This window comes from Salmo trutta, chromosome 20 (genome assembly GCF_901001165.1).
Source record: "Salmo trutta chromosome 20, fSalTru1.1, whole genome shotgun sequence".
Classification (NCBI taxonomy): domain Eukaryota; kingdom Metazoa; phylum Chordata; class Actinopteri; order Salmoniformes; family Salmonidae; genus Salmo; species Salmo trutta.
The window spans coordinates 9,854,308-9,881,360 of NC_042976.1; the positions used below are offsets into that span (position 1 = coordinate 9,854,308).

The 27,053-nt window shown below is 43.4% G+C and overlaps 1 protein-coding gene across 1 annotated transcript in view; it reads left to right on the forward strand.

The window, feature by feature from the left end:
• Positions 1 to 27,053, forward strand: part of LOC115155525 (contactin-associated protein-like 5) — a 122,272-nt gene that overhangs the window by 36,661 nt on the left and 58,558 nt on the right. Inside the window, exon 2 of the mRNA XM_029702208.1 lies at positions 24,335 to 24,445. Coding sequence (XP_029558068.1) covers positions 24,335 to 24,445 — 111 coding nt within the window. The remainder of the gene's footprint in view (positions 1 to 24,334; positions 24,446 to 27,053) is intronic.

A 27,053-nucleotide genomic window follows, 5' to 3' on the forward strand; every position in this document is an offset into this window, starting at 1 on the left:
CAGAGTGTTTTCTATCCAAATTTACTAATAAAATGCATATTCTAGTTTCTGGGCCAGAGTAATAACCTGTTTAAATTGGGTACGTTTTTCATCCGGCCGTGAAAATACTGCCCCCTAGCCCAGACAGGTTAAGGCAAAAACAGAAATATGCACCCCTTTGAATCCCCAGGACCAGGACTGAGAACCGCTGCTCTTCATTGGGACCTCTAATCTGCATACAGGCTTTAACAGCTCTCTGTATCTGAGGACAGAAAACCTCACAAGAAACAGACTACACAAAAGTACCTGCTCTATCCGGAATAGCCTACTTTGCCACTTTGACAGCTGGGCCTGCTCTCCTTTCACCTTCCTCCAAAATAGTTTTTTTTGTTGCCATTATCAAGAGTTGCGCTGGGGCTAAAACAATATCCTGCGTAGTGTGGAATGACTGCACCTAAAAAGGCTGGAGACTCATAACAAATCGAAGAGCATCCATGTATATGTCCTGACCAAAAGATGAGGAGTCAGTGGTAGGGTTCACTTGACATTGCAGCACAGCAAGGTTCTCAGTAGACAGGGGGCATGTGATGTCAGGAACATTGACCCCATTGTCAGTGTTTCAAGATTCCACATTATCCTCCTGATAAAGCAGGTCCTCCACCTGCTTATTCTGGAATGCTCAAAATAAACAAATATGTATTAGTGATGATACATATAAAGGAAGATCTGTCAAGCCATTCACAAGACTAAGGAGATGATTGTGGACTACAGGAAAAGGAGGACCGAGCACGCCCCCATTCTAATTGACGAGGCTGTAGTGGAGCAGGTTGAGAGCTTCAAGTTCCTTGGTGTCCACATCAACAACAAACTAGAATGGTCCAAACACACCAAGACAGTCGTGAAGAGGGCACGACAAAGCCTATTCCCCCGCAGGAAACTAAAAAGATTTGACATGGGTCCTGAGATCCTCAAAAGGTTCTACAGCTGCAACATCGAGAGCATCCTGACTGGTTGCATCACTGCCTGGTACGGCAATTGCTCGGCCTCCGACCGCAAGGCAATACAGAGGGTAGTGCGTACGGCCAAGTACATCACTGGGGCTAAGCTGGCTGCCATCCAGGACCTCTACACCAGGTGGTGTCAGAGGAAAGCCCTAATTGTCAAAGTACCCAGCCACCCCAGTCATAGACTGTTCTCTCTACTACCGCATGCCAAGCGGTACCGGATTGCCAAGTCTAGGACAAAAGGGCTTCTCAACATTTTTTTTTTACCCCCAAGCCATAAGACTCCTGAACAGGTAATCAAATGGCTACCCGAACGATTTGCATTGTGTGCCCCACCCCAGCCCCTATTTTACGCTGCTGCTACTCTCTGTTTATCATATATGCATAGTCACTTTAACTATACATTCATGTACATACTACCTCAATTGGGCCGACCAACCAGTGCTCCCGCACATTGGCTAACCGGGCTATCTGCATTGTGTCCCACCACTCGCCAACCCCTCTTTTACGCTACTGCTACTCTCTTTGCATCATATATGCATAGTCACTTTAACCATATCTACATGTACATACTACCTCAATCAGCCTGACTAACCGGTGTCTGTATGTAGCCTCGCTACTGTTATAGCCTCGCTACTGTATATAGCCTCGCTACTGTTATTTTTCACTGTCTTTTTACTTTTGTTTTATTTCTTTACTTACCTATTGTTCACCTTACCTATTGTTTACCTAATAGAGCCTGTAAGTAAACATTTCACTGTAAGGTCTACACCTGTTGTATTCGGCGCACGTGACAAATAAACTTTGATTTGATATCACACGGACACATATGTCTGCATAGTCTAGCTCAGAAACAGGTGTTTGGAGCATTCCGATATGCCACAGCTAGTGAGGTGTCAGGTTCGCCTCTGTACTTAAAGGGTGATTATTCCAACTCTCTATGAAATGCTGCAGATCTGCCCGCAGACGAGGTAGGAACACATATCCCACACAGAAGAGGTGGATAGAATATGACAGGTCAAGGTAGCCTTCTTCTTCCAAACTGTGCAGCAAGTTGTTGTACTGACATGTCACAGCACTCTAAACACCTCTCCATAAGCGTTCCACTCTAACAGAGATAAAGAAACGGTTTTGTGGGGGGGGGACTTAATCTCCTCCATGAATAGTGAACACTGAGGTGGGTCCGAGGTTATAGAAATGTAAGTTGTGTGTGCCTCTGTGAGTGGTTACTGACTGTATGTGACTCAGACACCTATCTGAGTGTACCTGAAACATTTAAATATAGAGGGATTTGTGTCTCACCACTTGGTTATTGCAAGGCTAACCCCCAGGGAAATCATGACTTGGCAGCAACAGGGGCTTGATAGTCCAGTGAAAATGGCTGAGTGTTTATGTGGTGTAAATCTTAAAATTAGCAGCTGACATCTTAAGGGTTTTTTAATGAATGCATGTGAGACAGGTTCCATGTACAACAAGACAGGCAGAGAGGAAGAGAGAGAAATAACACAGAACAGTTTAATTACCTCTGGTTATGGACACTTTTGCAATAAGCTTCCATGGCCTGTTCCTTGGACAGTGACCATACATCTGGCAATATCTACATTTTCGACCCCTTGATCAGCTCGCACTCTGAAAGTAAAGAAAATAGCTTCATTTTTGTAGATATGCAAACAATAACTGAGATATGACTGTTCAATCTAAAGCAGCAGATGTTATTTTCAGGATACGTCAATACAGCACAGAAAGCAGTCTTAGGAGGTTTGATGAGGAAGATGTCAAGGGTTTGTATACAGAAAGTAACTCGTTACAATATTCATAATACAAGTAATTCTTTTTTTCATTCTACTGTATCAATATTTACCTTTAAGGCCATCCATTTCTGCCGACTCCATCCACCAAATAATAAACGGATAATTGTGCACGACTTAAAATGAAACAAGCAGGGAGCATGTTTCGAACCCTCAACCTTCTTGCCCGAAGTCCAGCTCGCAATGAACTGTACACCAAAAGCATGCTCAAACCTCAGAGTCGATAGAGCGCGTCCTCACGGTAGCTTGCTACTCAATGTAATAAAGTAATGACTTTTCAAATAAGTTACCTTACACGTTATGTTGGATGACAATTTGTTAGCTAGGCTGTCCTTATGAACCAGATAGCATATCATTACAGCAGTATGTACCGGTATGTTAGCTATCTACCTAACGTTAGTAGTTACACATCAAACTTGACAGTATATTAACTAGAGGCTATCTAACTACGCAATGTTTATTGACGTGATTATTCCCATCATTCTTAGCTTAGCTGAATGGTATAGTCATTGTGCGTTCTCAATGGACATTTGGTTGCTTTCGTAAATTTGTTCTGGCTATCTACTCCGATTTCAGAGCACTCTCGTCTGAGTGTACCAGACCGCAGTGAAGAGGCGACTCCGGGATGCAGGCCTTCTAGGCAGAGTTGCAAAGAAAATGGCATATCTCAGACTGGCCAATAAAAAGAAAAGATTAAGATAGGCAAAATAGCACAGACACTGGACAGAGGAACTCTGCCTAGAAGGCCAGCATTCCGGAGTCGCCTCTATACAGTCCTGTTGACGTTGAGACTGGTGTTTTGCGCATACTATTTAATGATGCTGCCAGTTGAGGCCTTGTGAGGCATCTGTTTCTCAAACTAGACACTCTAATGTACTTGTCCTCTTGCTCAGTTGTGAAACAGGGACTCCCACTCCTCTTTCTATTCTGGTTAGAGACGGTTTACGCTGTTCTGTGAAGGGAGTAGTACACAGCTTTGTACGAGATCTTCAGTTTCTTGGCAATTTCTCGCATGGAATAGCCTTCATTTCTCAGAACAAGAATAGACTAACGAGTTTCAGAGGAAAGTTATATGTTTCTGGACATTTTGAGCCTGTAATCGAACCCACAAATGCTGATGCTCCGTTTTCAGCTATGCTAACATGATTGCAAAAGGGTTTTCTAATGATCAATTAGACTTTTAAAATGATAAACGGATTAGCTACACAACGTGCCATTGCAACACAGGAGTGATGGTTGCAGGTAATGGTCCTCGGTATTCCTATGTAGATATTCCATAAAAAATCTGCTGTTTCCAGCTAGAATAGTCATTTACAACATTAACAGTGTCTACACTGTATTTCTGATCAGTTTGATGTTATTTTAATAGACAAATGTGCTTTTCTTTCAAAAACAAGGACATTTCTCAGTGACCTCAATCTTTTGAACGGTAGTATGTGTATATATATATATATGTGTGTGTGTGTGTGTGTGTGTGTGTGTGTGTGTGTGTGTGTGTGTGTGTGTGTGTGTGTGTGTGTGTGTGTGTGTGTGTATATATATATATATATATATCACACACACACACACACACACACACACACACACACACACTACCGTTCAAAAGTTTGAGGTCATTGAGAAATGTCCTTGTTTTATTTATATATATATATATATATATATATATATATATATATATATATATATATATCTCAGTTGAAGTCGAAGGTTTACATACACTTAGGTTGGAGTCATTAAAACTAGTCTTTCAACCACTCCTCAAATTTCTTGTTAACGAACTATAGTTTTGGAAAGTCAATTAGGATTTGTTTTTTTTTGGATCCGACTTCAACTGAATATACAGATATACAGTTGATATATACAGTTGAAGTCGGAAGTTAACATAAACTGAGTTTAAATGTAATTGGCTAAGGTTTTTCACAATTCCTGACATTTAATCCTAGTAAAAATGACCTGTCTTAGGTCAGTTAGGATCACCACTTTATTTTAAGAATGTGAAATGTCAGAATAATAGTAAAGAGAATGATTTATTTCAGTTTTTATTTCTTTCATCACATTCACAGTGGGTCAAAAGTTTACATACACTCAATTAGTATTTGGTAGCATTGCCTTTAAATTGTTTAACTTGGGTCAAACGTTTCGGGTAGCCTTCCACAAGCTTCCCACAATAAGTTGGATGAATTTTGGCCCATTCCTCCTGACAGAGCTGGTGTAACTGAGTCAGGTTTGTATGACTCCTTGCTCGCACACACTTTTTCAGTTCTGCCCACAAGCGTTCTATAGGATTGAGGTCAGGGCTTTGCGATGGCCACTCCAATACCTTGACTTTATTGTCCTTAAGACATTTTGCCACAATTTTGGAAGTATGCTTGGGGTCATTGTCCATTTGGAAGACCCATTTGCGACCAAGCTTTAACTTCCTGACTAATGTCTTGAGATGTTGCTTCAATACATCCACATCATTTTTCTTCCAAATGATGCTATCTATTTTGTGAAGTGTACCACTCCCTCCTGCAACAATGCACCCCCACAACATGATGCTACCACCCCCGTGCTACACGGTTGGGATGGTGTTCTTCGGCTTGCAAGGATTAAACGTGACAGAAACCCCTTCATGCAATGGGCATCGCTGATAATGAGTCCAAACTTTTCACAAAAACTGGACAAAAATAATGGCCAATATTAATAAAAAATGTAATGTCTGCAGACTGTTTTGCTGCTCGTGATATTTAATAAAACATTGGTGATATACATAAGGCTACTGTGTGGGCCTGCGCTGGCTAAATCAATGTCATAACCAATTGCGTTACCGCTAAGACCAGCTTTTGTCGGTCTTAAATATCCCTACTTACGCTGACTGAAATTGGTATATTGGTACAAGTTTTTAAGGACACACCTAAAATATTTCCACCTCTCCCACCTCAGCGTATGCGAGCTGATGTTTGACAGGTAAATTGTCAATTGACATGCGTTTTTTGCTCCTCCTTACCGCCAGCTGAAAGTAGAACCCTCTGTGTTACTTCTCCTTTGAGCATTGATTGAGAATTGTCACCACCAGTGAAAAATTACTTGAATTAATGAAGCGTGTGATAGTCATGTGATCTGTCGGTCTATAAGTAATCCTACACATGTTAGCCCTCAGATCAGTTATGGCTACTTTCTCTCTCTCTCTGAACTGTTTTGCTGCTCGCTCTATCGAACACATTATTGGATATAAAGTGATACAGTACAGCGCTGTGTTTCTCAATCACATGTATCGACCTGCACTTTCTCGAATTCAGCCTGTGTCTGTAGCTAGCCTAATTGTCAACTGATACCTCAGCCGTGGCTCTGCCAGAACAGTGATGAGATGGACCAGTCTATTAATCCATGTGAGGTATCAGATGCTGCTCTATCGATACCAACCGGTATACACACATTCTGTACTGAATTATACCGTTGTTCCTCTGGATCCTGGTGGGAGTGAGGCATTATGGGAAGACAGGGGCTAGACACCGGGGTAGACGGGGCGGAGGGGTAGACGGGTAGATGAGGAGGGTGTAGACAGGTGTAGATGGGTGGTAGACGGGCAGGTAGGTGGGTGCGTAGATGAGCGCGTAGACATTGGGTTAGACTGGGGGGAAGACGGGGGTGGACAGAAGGCGTAGACAGGAGGTAGACAGCACCTGCTGTGCCTAACACCCGGGAAGCTCCTTTGAGCGTCTAAGTCTCAGGGGGACAGTGTCAAGTGTCTGTGTGCAGCGGGTAGGATGGAGTCAGGCGCAGGACACAGAACTGAATAAAACGTTCTTTACTCGAAATAAATCACAAACTAATTCCATACAGGGAAAACAATCCAGCTCGACACAAAAGAGCGACCACTTAACAAAGAACAAACACGCACAAAACCATGTGGGAACCAGAGGGTTAAATAGGGAATAAATTATAACGTAATGGAAACCAGTCAAGACAAAACAAATAGAAAAATAAACGTAGATCGGTGGTGGCTAGAAAACCGGTTACGTCGACCGCCGAACGTCGCCCGAACAAGGAGAGGCACCAACTTCGGCGGAAGTCGTGACAGACAGTCTCTCTTTATACTTCCGTATATATAATACTGAGACAGAGACACTTTCATCTTAACAGACAGTATAGTGTTGTTCCTTCTGTTAAGTGTCAGAATTTAAACAGCTCTCCATCCTCTACTCCTTCATCTTAACAGACAGTATAGTGTTGTTCCTTCTGTTTAGTGTCAGTATTTAAACAGCTCTCCATCCTCCACTCCCACCATGCTGCTTAGTCATTGTCAGGTGTACAGAGGCCTGAAACGGAGCAAAAAATATTACAGCCTCATACGCTACAAATTGCAGTTTGTTGATTTCTTTGTGGAGCACAGTTTAGAACAAAGAGTTTGAAGGGGATGCGGGCTAATGAGCAGCGTTTGGGATGGAAGTCAATTCAGGGGCATTTGTGATGTAAAAAGTATTTGCATATTTTGAAGAGAGCAAGTTAGTTTCCAAATTCATCATCCACCATAGAGATCCACTGAAAGAGTGACAAAATATAGTGTGAAAAGTAGAATTAAGGGCAGTGTTTAGTGGATTTTAATGAGCTAAATGTGACCAACAAGTGTTACTGGATAATGGGGTTGTTTTTCCAACCCTGATGGTAAAATATGTTTTTTTGTACTGTCATTTGCAGTCATATTGATGTTTTCAACATCCAAATAGCCTAACGTCCTTCCACTTAAATAGTCATAGACTGTTCTCTCTGCTACCGCACGGCAAGCGGTACCAATGCACCAAGTCTGGAACCAACAGGACCCTGAACAGCTTCTACTCCCAAGCCAGAAGACACCTAAATAGTTAGTCCGTGTAGCTATTGGTTAACTATTTAACTATCTGTGTATTTTGACTCATCACACACACTACTGCTACTGTTTATTATCTATCCTGTTGTCTAGTCACTCTAACCCTACCTACAGTATACTGCTGTTACTGTCTATTATCTATCCTGTTACCTAGTCACTTTACCCCTACCTACAGTATACTGCCGTTACTGTCTATTATCTATCCTGTTACCTAGTCACTTTATCCCTACCTACAGTATACTGCTGTTACTGTCTATTATCTATCCTGTTACCTAGTCACTTTACCCCTACCTACAGTATACTGCTGTTACTGTCTATTATCTATCCTGTTGTCTAGTCACTTTACTGTCTATTATCTATCCTGTTACCTAGTCACTTTATCCCTACCTACAGTATACTGCTGTTACTGTCTATTATCTATCCTTTACCCCTACCTACAGTATACTGCTGTTACTGTCTATTATCTATCCTGTTACCTAGTCACTTTACCCCTACCTACAGTATACTGCTGTTACTGTCTATTATCTATCCTGTTGTCTAGTCACTTTACCCCTACCTACAGTATACTGCTGTTAATGTCTATTATCTATCCTGTTGTCTAGTCACTTTACCCCTACCTACAGTATACTGCTGTTACTGTCTATTATCTATCCTGTTCTCTAGTCACTTTACCCCTACCTACAGTATACTGCTGTTACTGTCTATTATCTATCCTGTTGTCTAGTCACTTTACCCCTACCTACAGTATACTGCTGCTACTGGCTATTATCTATCCTGTTGTCTAGTCACTCTAACCCTACCTACAGTATACTGCTGTTACTGTCTTATCTATCCTGTTCTCTAGTCACTTTACCCCTAAATACAGTATACTGCTGTTACTGTCTATTATCTATCCTGTTGTCTAGTCACTTTACCCCTAAATACAATATACTGCTGTTACTGTCTATTATCTATCCTGTTACCTAGTCACTTTACCCCTACCTACAGTATACTGCTGTTACTGTCTATTATCTATCCTGTTGTCTAGTCACTTTACCCCTAAATACAGTATACTGCTGTTACTGTCTATTATCTATCCTGTTGTCTAGTCACTAACCCAACCTACAGTATACAGCTGTTACTGTCTATTATCTATCCTGTTGTCTAGTCACTTTACCCCTACCTACAGTATACTTCTGTTACTGTCTATTATCTATCCTTTACCCCTACCTACAGTATACTGCTGCTACTGTCTATTATCTATCCTGTTGTCTAGTCACTAACCCTACCTACAGTATACTGCTGTTACTGTCTATTATCTATCCTGTTGTCTAGTCACTTTACCCCTACCTACAGTATACTGCTGTTACTGTCTATTATCTATCCTGTTGTCTAGTCACTTTACCCCTACCTACAGTATACTGCTGCTACTGTCTATTATCTATCCTTTACCCCTACCTACAGTATACTGCTGTTACTGTCTATTATCTATCCTGTTACCTAGTCACTTTACCCCTACCTACAGTATACTGCTGTTACTGTCTATTATCTATGCTGTTGCCTAGTCACTTTACCCCTACCTACAGTATACTGCTGTTACTGTCTATTATCTATCCTGTTCTCTAGTCACTTTACCCCTACCTACAGTATACTGCTGTTACTGTCTATTATCTATGCTGTTGCCTAGTCACTTTACCCCTACCTACAGTATACTGCTGTTACTGCCTATTATCTATCCTTTACCCCTACCTACAGTATACTGCTGCTACTGTCTATCTATCCTGTTGTCTAGTCACTAACCCTACCTACAGTATACTGCTGTTACAGTCTATTATCTATCCTTTACCCCTACCTACAGTATACTGCTGTTACTGTCTATTATCTATGCTGTTGCCTAGTCACTTTACCCCTACCTACAGTATACTGCTGTTACTGTCTATTATCTATCCTTTACCCCTACCTACAGTATACTGCTGTTACTGTCTATTATCTATGCTGTTGCCTAGTCACTTTACCCCTACCTACAGTATACTGCTGCTACTGTCTATTATCTATCCTGTTACCTAGTCACTTTACCCCTACCTACAGTATACTGCTGTTACTGTCTATTATCTATCCTGTTACCTAGTCACTTTACCCCTACCTACAGTATACTGCTGTTACTGTCTATTATCTATCCTGTTGTCTAGTCACTAACCCTACCTACAGTATATTGCTGTTACTGTCTATTATCTATCCTGTTGTCTAGTCACTTTACCCCTAAATACAGTATACTGCTGTTACTGTCTATTATCTATCCTGTTGTCTAGTCACTTTACCCCTAAATACAGTATACTGCTGTTACTGTCTATTATCTATCCTGTTGTCTAGTCACTAACCCTACCTACAGTATACTGCTGTTACTGTCTATTATCTATCCTGTTGTCTAGTCACTTTACCCCTAAATACAGTATTCTGCTGTTACTGTCTATTATCTATCCTGTTGTCTAGTCACTAACCCAACCTACAGTATACTGCTGTTACTGTCTATTATCTATCCTGTTGTCTAGTCACTAACCCTACCTACAGTATACTGCTGTTACAGTCTATTATCTATCCTTTACCCCTACCTACAGTATACTGCTGTTACTGTCTATTATCTATGCTGTTGCCTAGTCACTTTACCCCTACCTACAGTATACTGCTGCTACTGTCTATTATCTATCCTGTTACCTAGTCACTTTACCCCTACCTACAGTATACTGCTGTTACTGTCTATTATCTATCCTTTACCCCTACCTACAGTATACTGCTGTTACTGTCTATTATCTATCCTGTTGTCTAGTCATTTTACCCCTACCTACAGTATACTGCTGTTACTGTCTATTATCTATCCTGTTGTCTAGTCACTTTACCCCTACCTACAGTATACTGCTGTTACTGTCTATTATCTATCCTGTTACCTAGTCACTTTACCCCTACCTACAGTATACTGCTGTTACTGTCTATTATCTATCCTGTTACCTAGTCACTTTACCCCTACCTACAGTATACTGCTGTTACTGTCTATTATCTATCCTGTTACCTAGTCACTTTACCCCTACCTACAGTATACTGCTGTTACTGTCTATTATCTATCCTGTTGTCTAGTCACTTTATTCCTACCTATATCTTTTTTTTCACTTTAACAGGGAAGAGTTATTGAGACCTAGGTCTCTTTTACAAATGTGCACTGTATATACAACAAAAATATACACATTATACCCAAACTATATCCTATCTGTCTGTCTATCAATCTATCAATATATCAATCTACCGTAATTTCCGGACTATAAGCCACAACTTTTTTCCTGGCTTTGAACCTCACGGCTTAAACGATGACGCGGCTACTATATGGATTTTTCCCACTTTCAATTTTTTTTTAAAGGAGATGACTTCAGTGGTTTCAGTGCACAGGAGGAGGAAGATAGTGACCAATGACTTTCTTGGTAGGCTACTGTTTACTGCAAATTATTTATTTTTTTGTTACAAGCCGTGTTTCGTTAAAGCCTATTTATTTTTGTTACAAGCCGTGTTTCGTTAAAGCCTATTTATTTTTGTTACAAGCCGTGTTTCGTTAAAGCCTGTGTAAATTTCATTTGTTTCAATGTACCGGTAGGCACCTGCGGCGTATAGACATGTGCGGCTTTTTTATGTTCAAAATAAATAAAAAAATTAAATTCAGTGGGTGCGGCTTATATTCAGGTGCGCTCAATAGTCCGGAAATTACGGTAATCTAAATACAAAACCACAGTCATGGGAAGCACAAATAAAACATCACAAATCATCCAGAAAAACAGTTATGTTCCTCCACAAATAAGTCCCCAATCAATACTTTAAATTGCCTGAACGGCACCAGAACATCAAATTGAAATGTATTTTGAATTGTGTTTCAGCAACTCTGTACATTAAAACTTAAAGCAGATTACATATCTACCTTTATTACCTTGTACCCCGGCACATCTACTCGGTACTGGTACCCCGTGTAAATAGCCACGTTATTATTTTTCTATTATTTCTACATTTTTCCTCTCTCTGCATTATTGGGCGAGCCCGTAAGTAAGCATTTCACTGTTAGTCTACACCCGTTGTTTACGAAGCATGTGACAAATTACATTTGATTTGATTTGACTAAATGAGATACGGGTCATTGTTTTTCATGACAAAATATGTCCTTTATGGTCCTTGTTATTAATTGGTGTACAGCGTATATGCCAAAGAGGAAAGAGAGGGCTCACTGTGTGCATCTAAATGTGTTCACAGCCATCCATCTTACCATGCATATCTGCATGATGGCACACCTTGGGGAACATAGGGGGGGTGGAGGGAAGTGCTGCTTCTTTTATCTTTTTATCCCAAACACAATCACTGATAACCCCAGCTATGTTCTACTAGCCTGGAGGTATCAAGATGTCTCTGACTGCTGTGGGTTCTCACATCACACAGTGCTGCTACAGCATGCCCTGCCAGGATCTGAGCTCTGAGTTTAGAGAAAGGCCTGTTGGTTTGGCTTTCTTTGTGTATGTTTATGTCCTTTCTCTCAAATTGTGTGTGTGCACAAACACGCTTATGAGTGTGTGTGGTTTAAGGTTTAAACCTCATCCACTTTGCATAGCGAGTTTGCCGTGGCACGATCACATTCATAGCTTGGAGAGATTTTAAATTATCCAAGGGCAAGGAGGCACTGAGCAGAGCAGTGCAGCTTTACAGGCAAAAACATCCTTTGACCGTAATTCTTCCTGATTGACAGCCCAGCGTTTTATCTCAGTGGCAAAAACTAGATGGAGGCTATAAACAAAAACACTGTTCATAAAACAAGTATTATTATAAGTGAACTACCGATATTGCCTTTGTATTCAGGTACCTGTAAGAGTTATGTCCTTACCGATTGCTTTACGTTTGCTGCTGTGGCATAACAGTTGCATTGGTTTACCCTTTCCACTGTACCAAGGTCTCATACTACATGTGTTTTATATTTTGGTGTAATGGAGCAGGTCCTTTTACGGAGGTGAAAGACTAACCTGACATTTATGAGGATGTTGCCAAGCCCCTGGTTTGTGAGAAGGCCATCAGGATCAAAGGTGGTGGCTTTGTGTCGGCCCCATGACCCCCAGAGCCTGATGGATTGTGTGAGATTATATAAAAAGACATAGATGGATAGAGAGAGATAAATAGATATATAGATAGGGATATAAATAGATAGATAGAGATATAGATAGATAGAGATATAAATAGATAGATATAGATATAAATGGATAGAGATATAAATAGATAGAGATATAGATAGATATAAATAGGTAGAGAGATAAATAGAGATATAAATTGATAGATATAGAGAGATAAATAGAGATATAAATAGATAGATAGAGATATAAATAAATAGATATAGAGAGCAATAGATAAATAGAGATATAAATAGATATAGATGTAATAGATAGAGAGATAAATAGATAGATAGAGATATAAATAGAAAGATATACATAGATATAGATATATATAAATAGATAGATAGATATAAATGGATAGATAGATAGATATAAATAGATATAGATATATAAATTGATAGATAGATAGAAATAGATAGATATAGAGATAAATAGATATAAATAGATAAAGGAGATAGATATAAATATGGATGGATGGATAAAAATAGAGATATAAATAGATAGATATATAGAGATATAAATAGATATAGAGATATAAATAGATAGATGGATAGATAGATATAAATAGATAGATATACATAGATATAGAGATATAAATATAGAGATATAAATAGATAGATAGATATAAATAGATACAGAGATATAATAGATAGATAGATAGATAGATGGATAGATATACATAGATATAGAGATATAAATAGATATAGAGATATAATAGATAGATAGATATAGAGATATAAATAGATAGAGAGATATAATAGATAGATAGATATAGAGATATAAATAGATAGAGAGATATAATAGATAGATAGATAGATAGATGGATAGATATAGATAGATATAAATAGATATAGAGATATAATAGATAGATAGATATAGAGATATAATAGATAGAGAGAGAGTCATGCTTAGAGTGAGTAGTTAGTATGGATTAAAATGTCAAGTAAGGATGAAACTCAAAACTGATAACATTTAACAGATTTGTCACAAAATGTTTAATAACATTGCGATTAAAACATGAATGTATAATTCCTTGTGAAGTTATGTTAGGACTTGTCTCTGATTTTGTGCATCTGTGACTATAGCGCTGCATGTTTATATCTGAGTCTTTAAAAAAAGCTTGATCCACTTCAGTCAATCTGTAAATCAACATTCAGGGACATCTGCTCTCAAGTGATCTAAGTGCTGCAAATTTAGGTCAGATGAAATGCAGTGGGCTGTCCTCAAAGACACTTCCAAAGTATCAAACAGCCTTCTGATGTCATTTTCAACATGACGTTGTTGTCTACCAGATGAATGGTCATTATTCAGTGGAAATGTTTCTAGGAGGATAGCTCCAACATGGACGTCATCCAAAACAAAATGATGTAATGGGTATCAGTGGTGTAAAGTACTTAAGTAAAAAAAACTTTCAAGTACTACTTAAGTTTTTCGGGGGGGTATCTGTACTTTACTTTACTATTTTCTACACCTGCATTGCTTTCTGTTTGGGGTTTTAGGCTGGGTTTCTGTACAGCACTTTGAGATATCAGCTGATGTAAGAAGGGCTATATAAATTAATTTGATTTGATTTTACTTTTACTTCACTACATTCCGAAATAAAATAATGTACTTTTTACTCCATACATTTTTCCTGACACCCAAAAGTACTCATTACTTTATGACAGGAAAATTGTCCAATTCACACACTTATCAAGAGAACATCCCTGGTCATCCCTACTGCATCTGATCTGGCAGACTCACTAAACACAAATGCTGTGTTGGAGTGTGCCCCTGGCTATCCGTCAATTCAAATAAATTGTGCCGTCTGGTTTGCTTAATATAAGACATTTGAAATTATGTATACTTTTACTTTTGATACTTAAGTACATTTTAGAAATTCCATTTACTTTTGATACTTTAAGTATTTTTAAAACCAAATACTTTTAGACATTTACTCAAGTAGTATTTTACTGGGTGACTTACTTTTACTTGAGTAATTTTCTATTAATGTATTTTTACTTTTACTCAAGTATGACAATTTAGTACTTTTTCCACCACTGATGGGTATGGGGATGGATAATAAAATGATGGACAGACTACAGTGATTATTGTAATCAAGATGTTGCCAGTTCTTATTATGGCCTGGGATCCTCTTCAGCAGCCACACAATGATGATCCAGGAGTGATCACTGCTCTGTGGAAAAACAAAGAAGAGTTGTGGTGCAGTGAAGGAGCTCTACCCCACTCACTGCTCTTATTGGGGCCTTGCAGGCAGAGCTAGCTCCACCCCGCTCACTGCTCTTATTGGGGCCTTGCAGGCAGAGCTAGCTCCACCCCGCTCACTGCTCTTATTGGGGCCTGGCAGGCAGGGCTAGCTCCACCCTACTCACTGCTCTTATTGGGGCCTTGCAGGCAGAGCTAGCTCCACCCCGCTCACTGCTCTTATTGGGGCCTGGCAGGCAGGGCTAGCTCCACCCCGCTCACTGCTCTTATTGGGGCCTGGCAGGCAGGGCTAGCTCCACCCCGCTCACTGCTCTTATTGGGGCCTGGCAGGCAGGGCTAGCTCCACCCCGCTCACTGCTCTTATTGGGGCCTTGCAGGCAGGGCTAGCTCCACCCCGCTCACTGCTCTTATTGGGGCCTTGCAGGCAGAGCTAGCTCCACCCCGCTCACTGCTCTTATTGGGGCCTTGCAGGCAGAGCTAGCTCCACCCCGCTCACTGCTCTTATTGGGGCCTGGCAGGCAGGGCTAGCTCCACCCCACTCACTGCTCTTATTGGGGCCTTGCAGGCAGGGCTAGCTCCACCCCACTCACTGCTCTTATTGGGGCCTTGCAGGCAGAGCTAGCTCCACCCCGCTCACTGCTCTTATTGGGGCCTGGCAGGCAGGGCTAGCTCCACCCCGCTCACTGCTGTTATTGGGGCCTGGCAGGCAGGGCTAGCTCCACCCCGCTCACTGCTGTTATTGGGGCCTGGCAGGCAGGGCTAGCTCCACCCCGCTCACTGCTCTTATTGGGGCCTGGCAGGCAGGGCTAGCTCCACCCCGCTCACTGCTCTTATTGGGGCCTTGCAGGCAGGGCTAGCTCCACCCCGCTCACTGCTCTTATTGGGGCCTTGCAGGCAGAGCTAGCTCCACCCCGCTCACTGCTCTTATTGGGGCCTTGCAGGCAGAGCTAGCTCCACCCCGCTCACTGCTCTTATTGGGGCCTGTCAGGCAGGGCTAGCTCCACCCCGCTCACTGCTCTTATTGAGGCCTGGCAGGCAGGGCTAGCTCCACCCCGCTCACTGCTCTTATTGGGGCCTGGCAGGCAGAGCTAGCTCCACCCCGCTCACTGCTCTTATTGGGGCCTGGCAGGCAGAGCTAGCTCCACCCCGCTCACTGCTCTTATTGGGGCCTGGCAGGCAGAGCTAGCTCCACCCCGCTCACTGCTCTTATTGGGGCCTGGCAGGCAGGGCTAGCTCCACCCCGCTCACTGCTCTTATTGGGGCCTGGCAGGCAGAGCTAGCTCCACCCCGCTCACTGCTCTTATTGGGGCCTTGCAGGCAGAGCTAGCTCCACCCCACTCACTGCTCTTATTGGGGCCTGGCAGGCAGGGCTAGCTCCACCCCACTCACTGCTCTTATTGGGGCCTGGCAGGCAGAGCTAGCTCCACCCCACTCACTGCTCTTATTGGGGCCTGGCAGGCAGAGCTAGCTCCACCCCGCTCAATGCTCTTATTGGGGCCTGGAAGGGAGGGCTAGCTCCACCCTGCTCACTGCTCTTTAAAAATAAAATGTATTTTGACTTTATTTAACCAGGTAGGCCAGTTGAGAACAAGTTCTCATTTACAACTGCGACCTGGCCAAGATAAAGCAAAGCAGTGCGACAAAAACAACGACACAGAGTTACACATGGGATAAAAAAGGTTACAGTCAATAACACAATAGAAAAAGTCTATATACAGTGTGTGCAAATGAAGTAAGGAGGTAAGGCAATACATATGCCAATAGTGGCGAAGTAATTACAATTTGGAATTTACACTGGAGTTATATATGTGCAGATGAGGATGTGCAAGTAGAAATACTGGTGTGCAAAAGAGCAGAAAAAAAATAATAATATGGGGATGAGGTAGGTAGTTGGTTGGATGGGCTATTTACAGATGGGCTGTGTACAGCTGCAGCGATTGGTAAGCTGCTCTGACAGTTGATGCTTAAAGTTAGTGAGGGAGATATAAGTCTCCAACTTCAGTGATTTTTGCAATTTGTTCCAGTCATTGGCAGCAGAGAACTGGAAGGAAAGGCGGCGAAAGTAGGTGTTGGCTTTGGGGATGACCAGTGAAATATATCTGCTGGAGCACGTGCTATGGGTAGGTATTGCTATGGTGACCAGTGAGCTGAGATAAGGTGGAGCTATACCTAGAAGAGACTTATAGATGACCTGGAGCCAGTGGGTTTGGCAACGAATATGTAGCGAGGACCAGACGAGAGCATACAGGTCGCAGTTGTGGTTAGGATATGGGGCTTTGGTGACAAAACGGATGGCACTGTGATAGATTGCATCCAATTTGCTGAGTAAAGTGTTGGAGGCTATTTTGTAAATGACATCACCAAAGTCAAGGATCGGTAGGATAGTCAGTTTTACGAGGGTCTGTTTGGCAACATGAGTGAAGGAGGCTTTGTTGCGAAATAGGAAGCCGATTCTGGATTTCATTTTGGACACCTAGGTATTTATATTTGTCCACATATTCTAAGTCAGAACCATCCAGAGTAGTGATGCTAGTCGGGCGGGCGGGTGCGGGCAGCGATCGGTTGAAGAGCATGCATTTAGTTTTACTAGCATTTAAGAGCAGTTGGAAGCCACTGAAGGAGTTTTGTATGGCGTTGAAGCTCGTTTGGAGGTTTGTTAACACAGTGTCCAAAGAAGGGCCAATTGTACACAGAATGGTGTCGTCTGCGTAGAGGTGGATCAAAGAATGAACCACAGCAAGAGCGACATCATTGATATATACAGAGAAAAGAGTCGGCCCGAGAATTGAACCCTGTGGCACCCCCATAGAGACTGCCAGAGTTCCGGACAACAGGCCCTCCGATTTGACACACTGAACTCTATCTGAGAAGTAGTTGGTGAACCAGGCGAGGCAGTCATGAGAGAAACCAAGGCTGTTGAGTCTGCCAATAAGAATATGGTGATTGACAGAGTCGAAAGCCTTGGCCAGGTCGTTGAAGATGGCTGCACAGTACTGTATTTTATTGATGGCGGTTATGATATCGTTTAGGACCTTGAGCGTGGCTGAGGTGCACCCATGACCAGCTTGGAAACCAGATTGCATAGCGGAGAAGGTACGGTGGGATTCGAAATGGTCGGTGATCTGTTTGTTCACTTGGCTTTTGAAGACTTTAGAAAGCAGGGCAGGATGGATATAGGTTTGTAACAGTTTGGGTCTAGAGTGTCTCCCCATTTGAAGAGGGGGATGATTGGGGCCTGGCGGGCAGGGCTAGCTCAGCCTCGCTCACTGCTCTTTTTGGGGCCTGGCGGGCAGGGCTGTATCAGTGGAAGATGAGGCCGACACGTTCAGATCACTGGCCTCTTAATCTCCTTCTGCCTGTTGGAAGTACTCTAATCTCACACTGATGGATTAGAGGAACACGATTGACATACAGACACATAGACACACAGGGCTGCCGATTGTGTTGTGAATTCTACTGTCCTCTTTTGAAGGGTCACTGCTTGAGTTAATGGACTGCTGGGGAGAGATTTATGGAGAGGGTAAGTGAGGCAACCCCCCTATTTTAGAAATATATGGCTTTAGACCCCATAGTGTTCTACTTGCAGTCAAACATTATTTTCCACAAAATGGTGAACAGAAGTCAAGATGATAATTCCGTTTCAGTTATTATTCTTAAAGTAGCATTATTCTAAAAGTGCTCTGTCTTACAAGCATGGTAGTAGATGAACTGAGCGGTGCAGTTTTGCAGGCAAATCATATTCTAGTACAGGGGTGTCAACCTCATTTTGCCCCGCGGGCTATATTCAGTCTTAATCAAGGTCCAGAGGGCCGCATTAATAATTGTTAATATTTTCTAGCCATCAACATTTACAACATTTCCAAAAAATATTCCTCTATCCATATTTGTTTTTAATTTTGACACTCTGACTGTCAAATCAGTGATTTTTAGTTAGCTGAACAGAGTCAATTATTTTAAGTGTCACGACTTCGGTCCCTCTCCTTGTTCGGGCGGCGTTCGGCGGTCGACGTCACCGGCTTTCTAGCCACCGCCGATCCACTTTTCATTTTCCATTTGTTCTGTCTTTGTCTTATTCACACCTGGCTAACACTCAACCAATCACTTGTTTATTATTTAACCCTCTGTTCTCCATGTTGTATTTGTGAGTGATTGTTATTTGTTACGTGGATATTTGTCAGGCGCTGCACTTTTGTTTTAGACCGCATTTTGGCACTTGTATGTGTTATGTGCTGTCATTTGTTAACCGGTATTAAAGTGCACCTGTTTATTATATTCCGCTCTCCTGCACTTGACTTCGCCTCCCATATACACGCATTACATTAAGAGGGTGTATAAATATACAGTACGAGTCAAGAGTTAGGACACACCTACTTATTCAAGGATGTTTCTTTATTTTTAATGTTTTCTACATTGTGGAATAATATTGAAGACATTAAAACTATGAAATAACACATATGGAATCATATTGTAACCATAAAAGTGTTAAACAAATGAAAATATATTTTATATTTGAGATCCTTCAAAGTAGCCACCCTTTGCCTTGATGACAGATTTGCACACTCTTGGCATTCTCTCAACCAGCTTCATGAGGTAGTCACCGGGAAATGCATTTCAGTTAACTATTATTCTACAATGTAGAATGCTTATCCAAACTTTTAACTGGTAATGTAGGTCCATTATCATTAATACACAGTTTCAATTTGGTTTTAGTCATTTTAGATTGTTAGCATTTTTCCCTTAAAAAAACAATGATATCTATCTATCTATCTATCTATCTATCTATCTATGTATCTATCTATGTATCTATCTATGTATGTATGTATGTATGTATGTATGTATGTATGTATACTTACAGTGGCTTGCAAAGTATTCACCCCCTTGGCATTTTTCCTATTTTGTTGCCTTACAACCTGGAATTAAAATGGATTTTTTGGTGGGGTTGTATCATTTGATTTACACAACATGCCTATCACTTTGAAGATGCAAAATATTTTTCATTGTGAAACAGACAAGAAATAAGACAAAAAAAACGGAAAACTTGAGTGTGCATTACTATTCACCCCCCTAAGTCAATACTTTGTAGAGGCACCTTTTGCAGCAATTACAGCTGCAAGTCTCTACGATGTATGTCTCTATAAGCTTGGCACATCTAGCCACTGGGATTTTTGCCCATTCTTCAAGGCAAACCTGCTCCAGCTCCTTCAAGTTGGATGGGTTCTGCTGGTGTACAGCAATCTTTAAGTCATACCACAGATTCTCAATTGGATTGAGGTCTGGGCTTTGACCAGTATGCTTAGGGTCATTGTCCTGCTGGAAGGTGAACCTCTGTCCCAGTCTCAAATCTCTGTAAGACTGAAACAGGTTTCCCTCAAGAATTTCCCTGTATTTAGCGTCATCCATCATTCCTTCAATTCTGACCAGTTTCCCAGTGTCTGCCGATGAAAAACACCCCCACAGCATGATGCTGCCACCACCATGCTTCATTGCGGGGATGGTGTTCTCGGGGTGATGAGAGGTGTTGGGTTTGCCCCAGACATAACGTTTTCCTTGATGGCCAAAAAGCTACATTTTAGTCTCATCTGACCAGAGTGCCTTCTTCCATATGTTTGGGGAGTCTCCCACAAACACCAAACGTGTTTATAAATTTTTTTCTTTAAGCAATACATTTTTTTCTGGCCACTCTTCCGTAAAGCCCAGCTCTTTGAGTGTACGGCTTAAAGTGGTGCTATGAACTGTCACGTCCTGACCAGTAAAAGGGGTTGTTTGTTATTGTAGTTAGGTCGGAGCGTGGCAGGGGGTGTTTGTTTAGTGTGTTTCGTTTTTTTGTTGTAATGTTCTATGTTAGTCTATTTCTATGTCTGTGTCTAGTTATTCTATTTCTATGCTTAGTTTATTGGGTTGACCTTCAATTGGAGGCAGCTGTTCCTCATTGCCTCTAATTGAAGGTCCTATTTATAGGGGTGTTTTTTCATTGGGATTTTGTGAGTAGTTGTTCCATGTGTAGCTATGTGCCTCACAGGACTGTTTTTCGTCGTTGTTTTGTATTAAGTGTTTATTTTGGTTTTCTTCTAAATAAAAGAAGATGAGTATACACATTCCCTCTGCGCCTTGGTCCCATCCTTACGACGAACGTGACAGAACTACCCACCACCAGCGGACCAAGCAGCGGAGGAAGGAGCAGCAGAGGAGCTCTTTGGATTCATGGACATGGGAGGAGGTATTGGACGGAAAGGGATCCTACACATGGGAGGAGATCCAGGCTGGAAGGGATCGCCTCCCATGGGAACAGGTGGAGGAAGCCAGGAGAGCGGAGGCAGCAGCAGATTGGAGAGAACGCTATGCTGGGACACGGCTGGCAAGGAAACCCGAGAGGCACCCCCAAGAAACATTTTTGGGGGGGCACACGGGGAGTGTGGCTAGGTCAGGCAATAGACCTGAGCCAACTCCCCGTGCTTATTATGGGGAGCGTTTGGTGGGGAGAAGAGCGCCGGTCTATGCGGAAGTGCGCACGATATCGCCCATGCGCACGCACAGTCCGGTGCGAGCGATACCAGCCCCCCGTAAGTGCCGTGCTAGAGTGGGCATCCAGCCAGGTAGGAGTATGCCTGCGCAGCACATCCACTGGCCACCAGTGCAACTCCTTGGCCCAGGCTACCCTGCACCTACTCTACGCACGGCAGCCATCAGGCCTCTGCACAGCCCAGTTCGCCCTGTGCAAGCACTCCGCCCGTGCAGGGCTACTGTGTCTACCCAGCCAGGACGGGTGGTGCAGGCTGTGCGCTCCAGACCTCCAGTGCTTGTTCATGGCCCGGTGCACCCTGTTCCTGCTCCTCGCACTAGCCCTGAGGTGCGTGTCTCTAGTCTGGCGCCTCCAAAGCCAGCACGATGCACCAGGCCTCCAGTGCATCAGCCCAGTCCAGTACGTCCTGTTCCTGCTCCTCGCACTAGCCCTGTGGTGCGTGAAAATAGTCTGGCGCCTCCAACGCCAGCCCCACGCATCAGGCCTTCAGTGCGCAGTCCCCGTCCAGAGCTTCCGACGACAGTTCCCCACCTAGAGCTTCCGACGACAGTTCCCCACCTAGAGCTTCCGACGACAGTTCCCCACCTAGAGCTTCCGACGACAGTTCCCCACCTAGAGCTTCCGACGACAGTTCCCCACCTAGAGCTTCCGACGACAGTTCCCCACCTAGAGCTTCCGACGACAGTTCCCCACCTAGAGCTTCCGGCGACAGTTCCCCATCCAGAGCTTCCGGCGACAGTGCCCCGTCCAGAACTTCCGGCGACAGTGCCCCGTCTAGAGCTTCTGGCGACAGTTCCCCGTCTAGTGCTTCCGGCGATGTCCTACAGTCCGGAGCCTGCAGAGACGGCCCACAGTCCGGAGCCTGCAGAGACGGCCCACAGTCCGGAGCCTGCAGAGACGGCCCACAGTCCGGAGCCTGCAGAGACGGCCCACAGTCCGGAGACGGCCCACAGTCCGGAGCCTGCAGAGTCGCCCTACAGTCCGGAACCGGCGCAGCCAGAGTCGCCCTCCAGCCCGGAACCGGCGCAGCCAGAGTCGCCCTCCAGCCCGGAACCGGCGCAGCCAGAGTCGCCCTCCAGCCCGGAACCGGCGCAGCCAGAGTCGCCCTCCAGCCCGGAACGGCGCAGCCAGAGTCGCCCTCCAGCCCGGAACCGGCGCAGCCAGAGTCGCCCTCCAGCCCGGAACCGGCGCAGCCAGAGTCGCCCTCCAGCCCGGAACCGGCGCAACCAGAGTCGCCCTCCAGTCCGAGGTCTCCAGCGACGCGCATCAGCACGAGGACTCCAGCGACGCGCTTTAGCCCTGAGCCTTCGGCGGGGGTGGACAGGTTAGGTTGGGGACTAAGGCCGGAGCCTGAGCCACCGCCGTAGTGGAGGATTGGGGAGCGGGTTTGTAGCACAAGAACCGTCGGTGATGGTGGCCACCCTCCCTTCTCTCCCTTTAGTTTGGGATTATTTTTGTTTTGGGGTTTATTTTTGTGTTTTTTGTTTGAGGTGTATCCGGGGTCTGCACCTTTGGGGGGGGGGGGGTACTGTCACGTCCTGACCAGTAAAAGGGGTTGTTTGTTATTGTAGTTTGATCAGGGCGTGGCAGGGGGTGTTTGTTTAGTGTGTTTCGGGTTTTTTGAGTAATGTTCTATGTTAGTCTGTTTCTATGTCTGTGTCTAGTTATTCTATTTCTATGCTTAGTTTATTGGGTTGACCTTCAATTGGAGGTAGCTGTTCCTCGTTGCCTCTAATTGAAGGTCCTATTTATAGGGGTGTTTTTTCATTTGGATTTTGTGGGTAGTTGTTCCATGTGTAGCTGTGTGCCTCACAGGACTGTTTTTCGTCGTTGTTTTGTATTAAGTGTTTATTTTCTTCTAAATAAAAGAAGATGAGCATACACATTCCCGCTGCACCTTGGTCCCATCCTTACGACGAACGTGACATGGACAGATAATCCAATGTCCGCTGTGGAGCTTTGCAGCTCCTTCTGGGTTATCTTTGGTCTCTTTGTTGCCTCTCTGATTAATGCCAACCTTGCCTGGTCCGTGAGTTTTGGTGGGCGGCCCTCTCTTATCAGGTTTGTTTGGGTGCCATATTCTTTCCATTTTTTAATAATGGATTTAATGGTGCTCCGTGGGATCTTCAAGGTTTCTGATATTTTTTTAAATAATATAATCCATAGTATTTCTCCACAACTTTGTCCCTGACCTGGTTCGAGAGCTCCTTGGTCTTCATGGTGCCACTTGCTTGTTGGTGCCCCTTGCTTGGTGGTGTTGCAGACTCTGGGGCCTTTCAGAACATGTGTATATATACTGAGATCATGTGACACTAAGGTTACACCCACGTGGACTTTATTTAACTAATTATGTGACTTCTGAAGGTAATTGGTTGCACCAGATCATATTTAGGGGCTTCATAGCAAAGGGGGTGAATACATATGCACGCACCACTTTTCCCTAATGCAACAAAATAGGAAAAACGCCAACGGGGGTGAATACTTTTGCAAGGCACTGTATATGCATACACACACACACATACATACTGTATGTATGTATGTATGTATGTATGTATGTATGTATGTATGTATGTATGTATGTATGTATGTATGTATGTATGTATGTATGTATGTATGTATGTATGTATGTATGTATGTATGTATGTATGTATGTATGTATGTATGTATGTATGTATGTATGTATGTATGTATGTATGTATGTTATTTTTTATGTTTGACACCCCTGCTCTATCAGATGATGCTGGTCCTAAAGGTCTATATATTGTACCCAACCATGAACTAATGTACTCTCTATTTTACTCTTACAGATATCTGCAATGGCCCGTTGGTATCCATGCTGCCCCAGGGCTCTTTTGTGAGCTCCTCTCAGTCCTCTGTCAGTTATGCTCCACACTTCTCCAAGATCAACAGAAGAGATGGTGAGTTACAATGGAAAGTTATCTTTTTTTTATTTCATGTAGCAGTCTTAACCCTGAATGCGCTTTCTTTCAAAAATGTTAGGACGTTGTCCAGTAACTAGTTACCGACAAAATAATTACTACTGTGTTAATATTGAGGAATAAAAAAGCTCTCTTTTGTATACAAAGCTAAAAATGTTGAATCAATAATGCACTTTGGGATATAAGCACCAGAGGTAGATAGATCTATGTACCCTGAAAAATATATATATACACTGCTCAAAAAAATAAAGGGAACACTAAAATAACACATCCTAGATCTGAATGAATGAAATAATCTTATTAAATACTTTTTTCTTTACATAGTTGAATGTGCTGACAACAAAATCACACAAAAATAATCAATGGAAATCCAATTTATCAACCCATGGAGGTCTGGATTTGGAGTCACACTCAAAATTTAAGTGGAAAGCCACACTACAGGTTGATCCAACTTTGATGTAATGTCCTTAAAACAAAATGAGGCTCAGTAATGTGTGTGGCCTCCACGTGCCTGTATGACCTCCCTACAACGCCTGGGCATGCTCCTGATGAGGTGACAGATGGTCTCCTGAGAGATCACCTCCCAGACCTGGACTAAAGCATCCGCCAACTCCTGGACAGTCTGTGGTGCAACGTGGCGTTGGTGGATGGAGCTAGACATGATGTCCCAGATGTGCTCAATTGGATTCAGGTCTGGGGAACGGGCGGGCCAGTCCATAGCATCAATGCCTTCCTCTTGCAGGAACTGCTGACACACTCCAGCCACATGAGGTCTAGCATTGTCTTGCATTAGGAGGAACCCAGGGCCAACCGCACCAGCATATGGTCTCACAAGGGGTCTGAGGATCTCATCTCGGTACCTACTGGCAGTCAGGCTACCTCTGGCGAGCACATGGAGGGCTGTGCGGCCCCCCAAAGAAATGCCACCCCACACCATGACTGACCCACCGCCAAACCGGTCATGCTGGAGGATGTTGCCGGCAGCAGAACGTTCTCCACGGCATCTCCAGACTCTGTCACGGCTGTCACATGTGCTCAGTGTGAACCTGCTTTCATCTGTGAAGAGCACAGGGCGCCAGTGGCGAATTTGCCAATCTTGGTGTTCTCTGGCAAATGCCAAACATCCTGCACGGTGTTGGGCTGTAAGCACAACCCCCACCTGTGGACGTCGGGCCCTCATACCACCCTCATGGAGTCTGTTTCTGACCGTTTGAGCAGACACATGCACATTTGTGGCCTGCTGGAGGTCATTTTGCAGGGCTCTGGCAGTGCTCCTCCTGCTCCTCCTTGCACAAAGGCGGAGGTAGCGGTCCTGCTGCTGGGTTGTTGCCCTCCTACGGCCTCCTCCACGTCTCCTGATGTACTGGCCTGTCTCCTGGTAGCGCCTCCATGCTCTGGACACTACGCTGACAGACACAGCAAACCTTCTTGCCACAGCTCGCATTGATGTGCCATCCTGGATGAGCTGCACTACCTGAGCCACTTGTGTGGGTTGTAGAGTGAAAGCACCGCCAGCATTCAAAAGTGACCAAAACATCAGCCAGGAAGCATAGGAACTGAGAAGTGGTCTGTGGTCACCACCTGCAGAACCACTCCTTTATTGGGGGTGTCTTGCTAATTGCCTATAATTTCCACCTGTTGTCTATTCCATTTGCACAACAGCATGTGACATTTATTGTCAATCAGTGTTGCTTCCTAAGTGGACAGTTTGATTTCACAGAAGTGTGATTGACTTGGAGTTACATTATGTTGTTTAAGTGTTCCCTTTATTTTTTGGAGCAGTGTGTATATATATATATATATATATATAATTATTTTGGCGAATTAAAACACGCCAGCACCATTTAGACGATTTTAAAATGTTGCTCTTAGCCCTAACAACAAGGGTCACAGATCAGTAAATGAATCTCCATATAAATCTGCGTTCTGTAACTAGATAATGATTTTCAATGACTTGGAGTGTGACCGACCCCAGGTTATTTGGACCTCGGCTACAGTACGTGTGTCTATAACAACCAGAATGATCCTGCTCCCATGGTGGTGTGTCCCAGCCCATAGCTGGGTGGCTTGTGGGGTCTGACTGTACTAATTGTACACAGCACTGCCGTATCACACTTTCACATTAGTGTTTGGAAGTAGCTTACCTTTTTTCTCTCACCAGTGTGTGAAGTGCACTGATGCATCTGAAAAGTTATTTAAGCCTAATGGTGTGTTTTCACACTTCATAACTCTCCAGATAGAGAGGGTTAGTTCATACAGCATGATGGAGGGTGTTAATTCATGCAGAATGATAGAGGGGATTAGTTCATACAGCATGATAAAGGGGGTTATGTTCATACAGCATGATAAAGGGGGTTAGTTCATGCCGCATGATAGAGGATGTTAGTTCATGCAGCATGATAGAGGGGGTTAGTTTGTGCTGCATGAAAGAGGGGGTTAGTTCATGTGGCATGATAGAGGGGGTTAGTTCGTACAGCATGATAGAGGGAGTTAGTTCATACATCATGATAGGGGGTTAGTTCGTGCAGCATGATATAAGGGGTTAGTTCGTGCAGCATGATAGAGGGGGTTAGTTCGTGCAGCATGA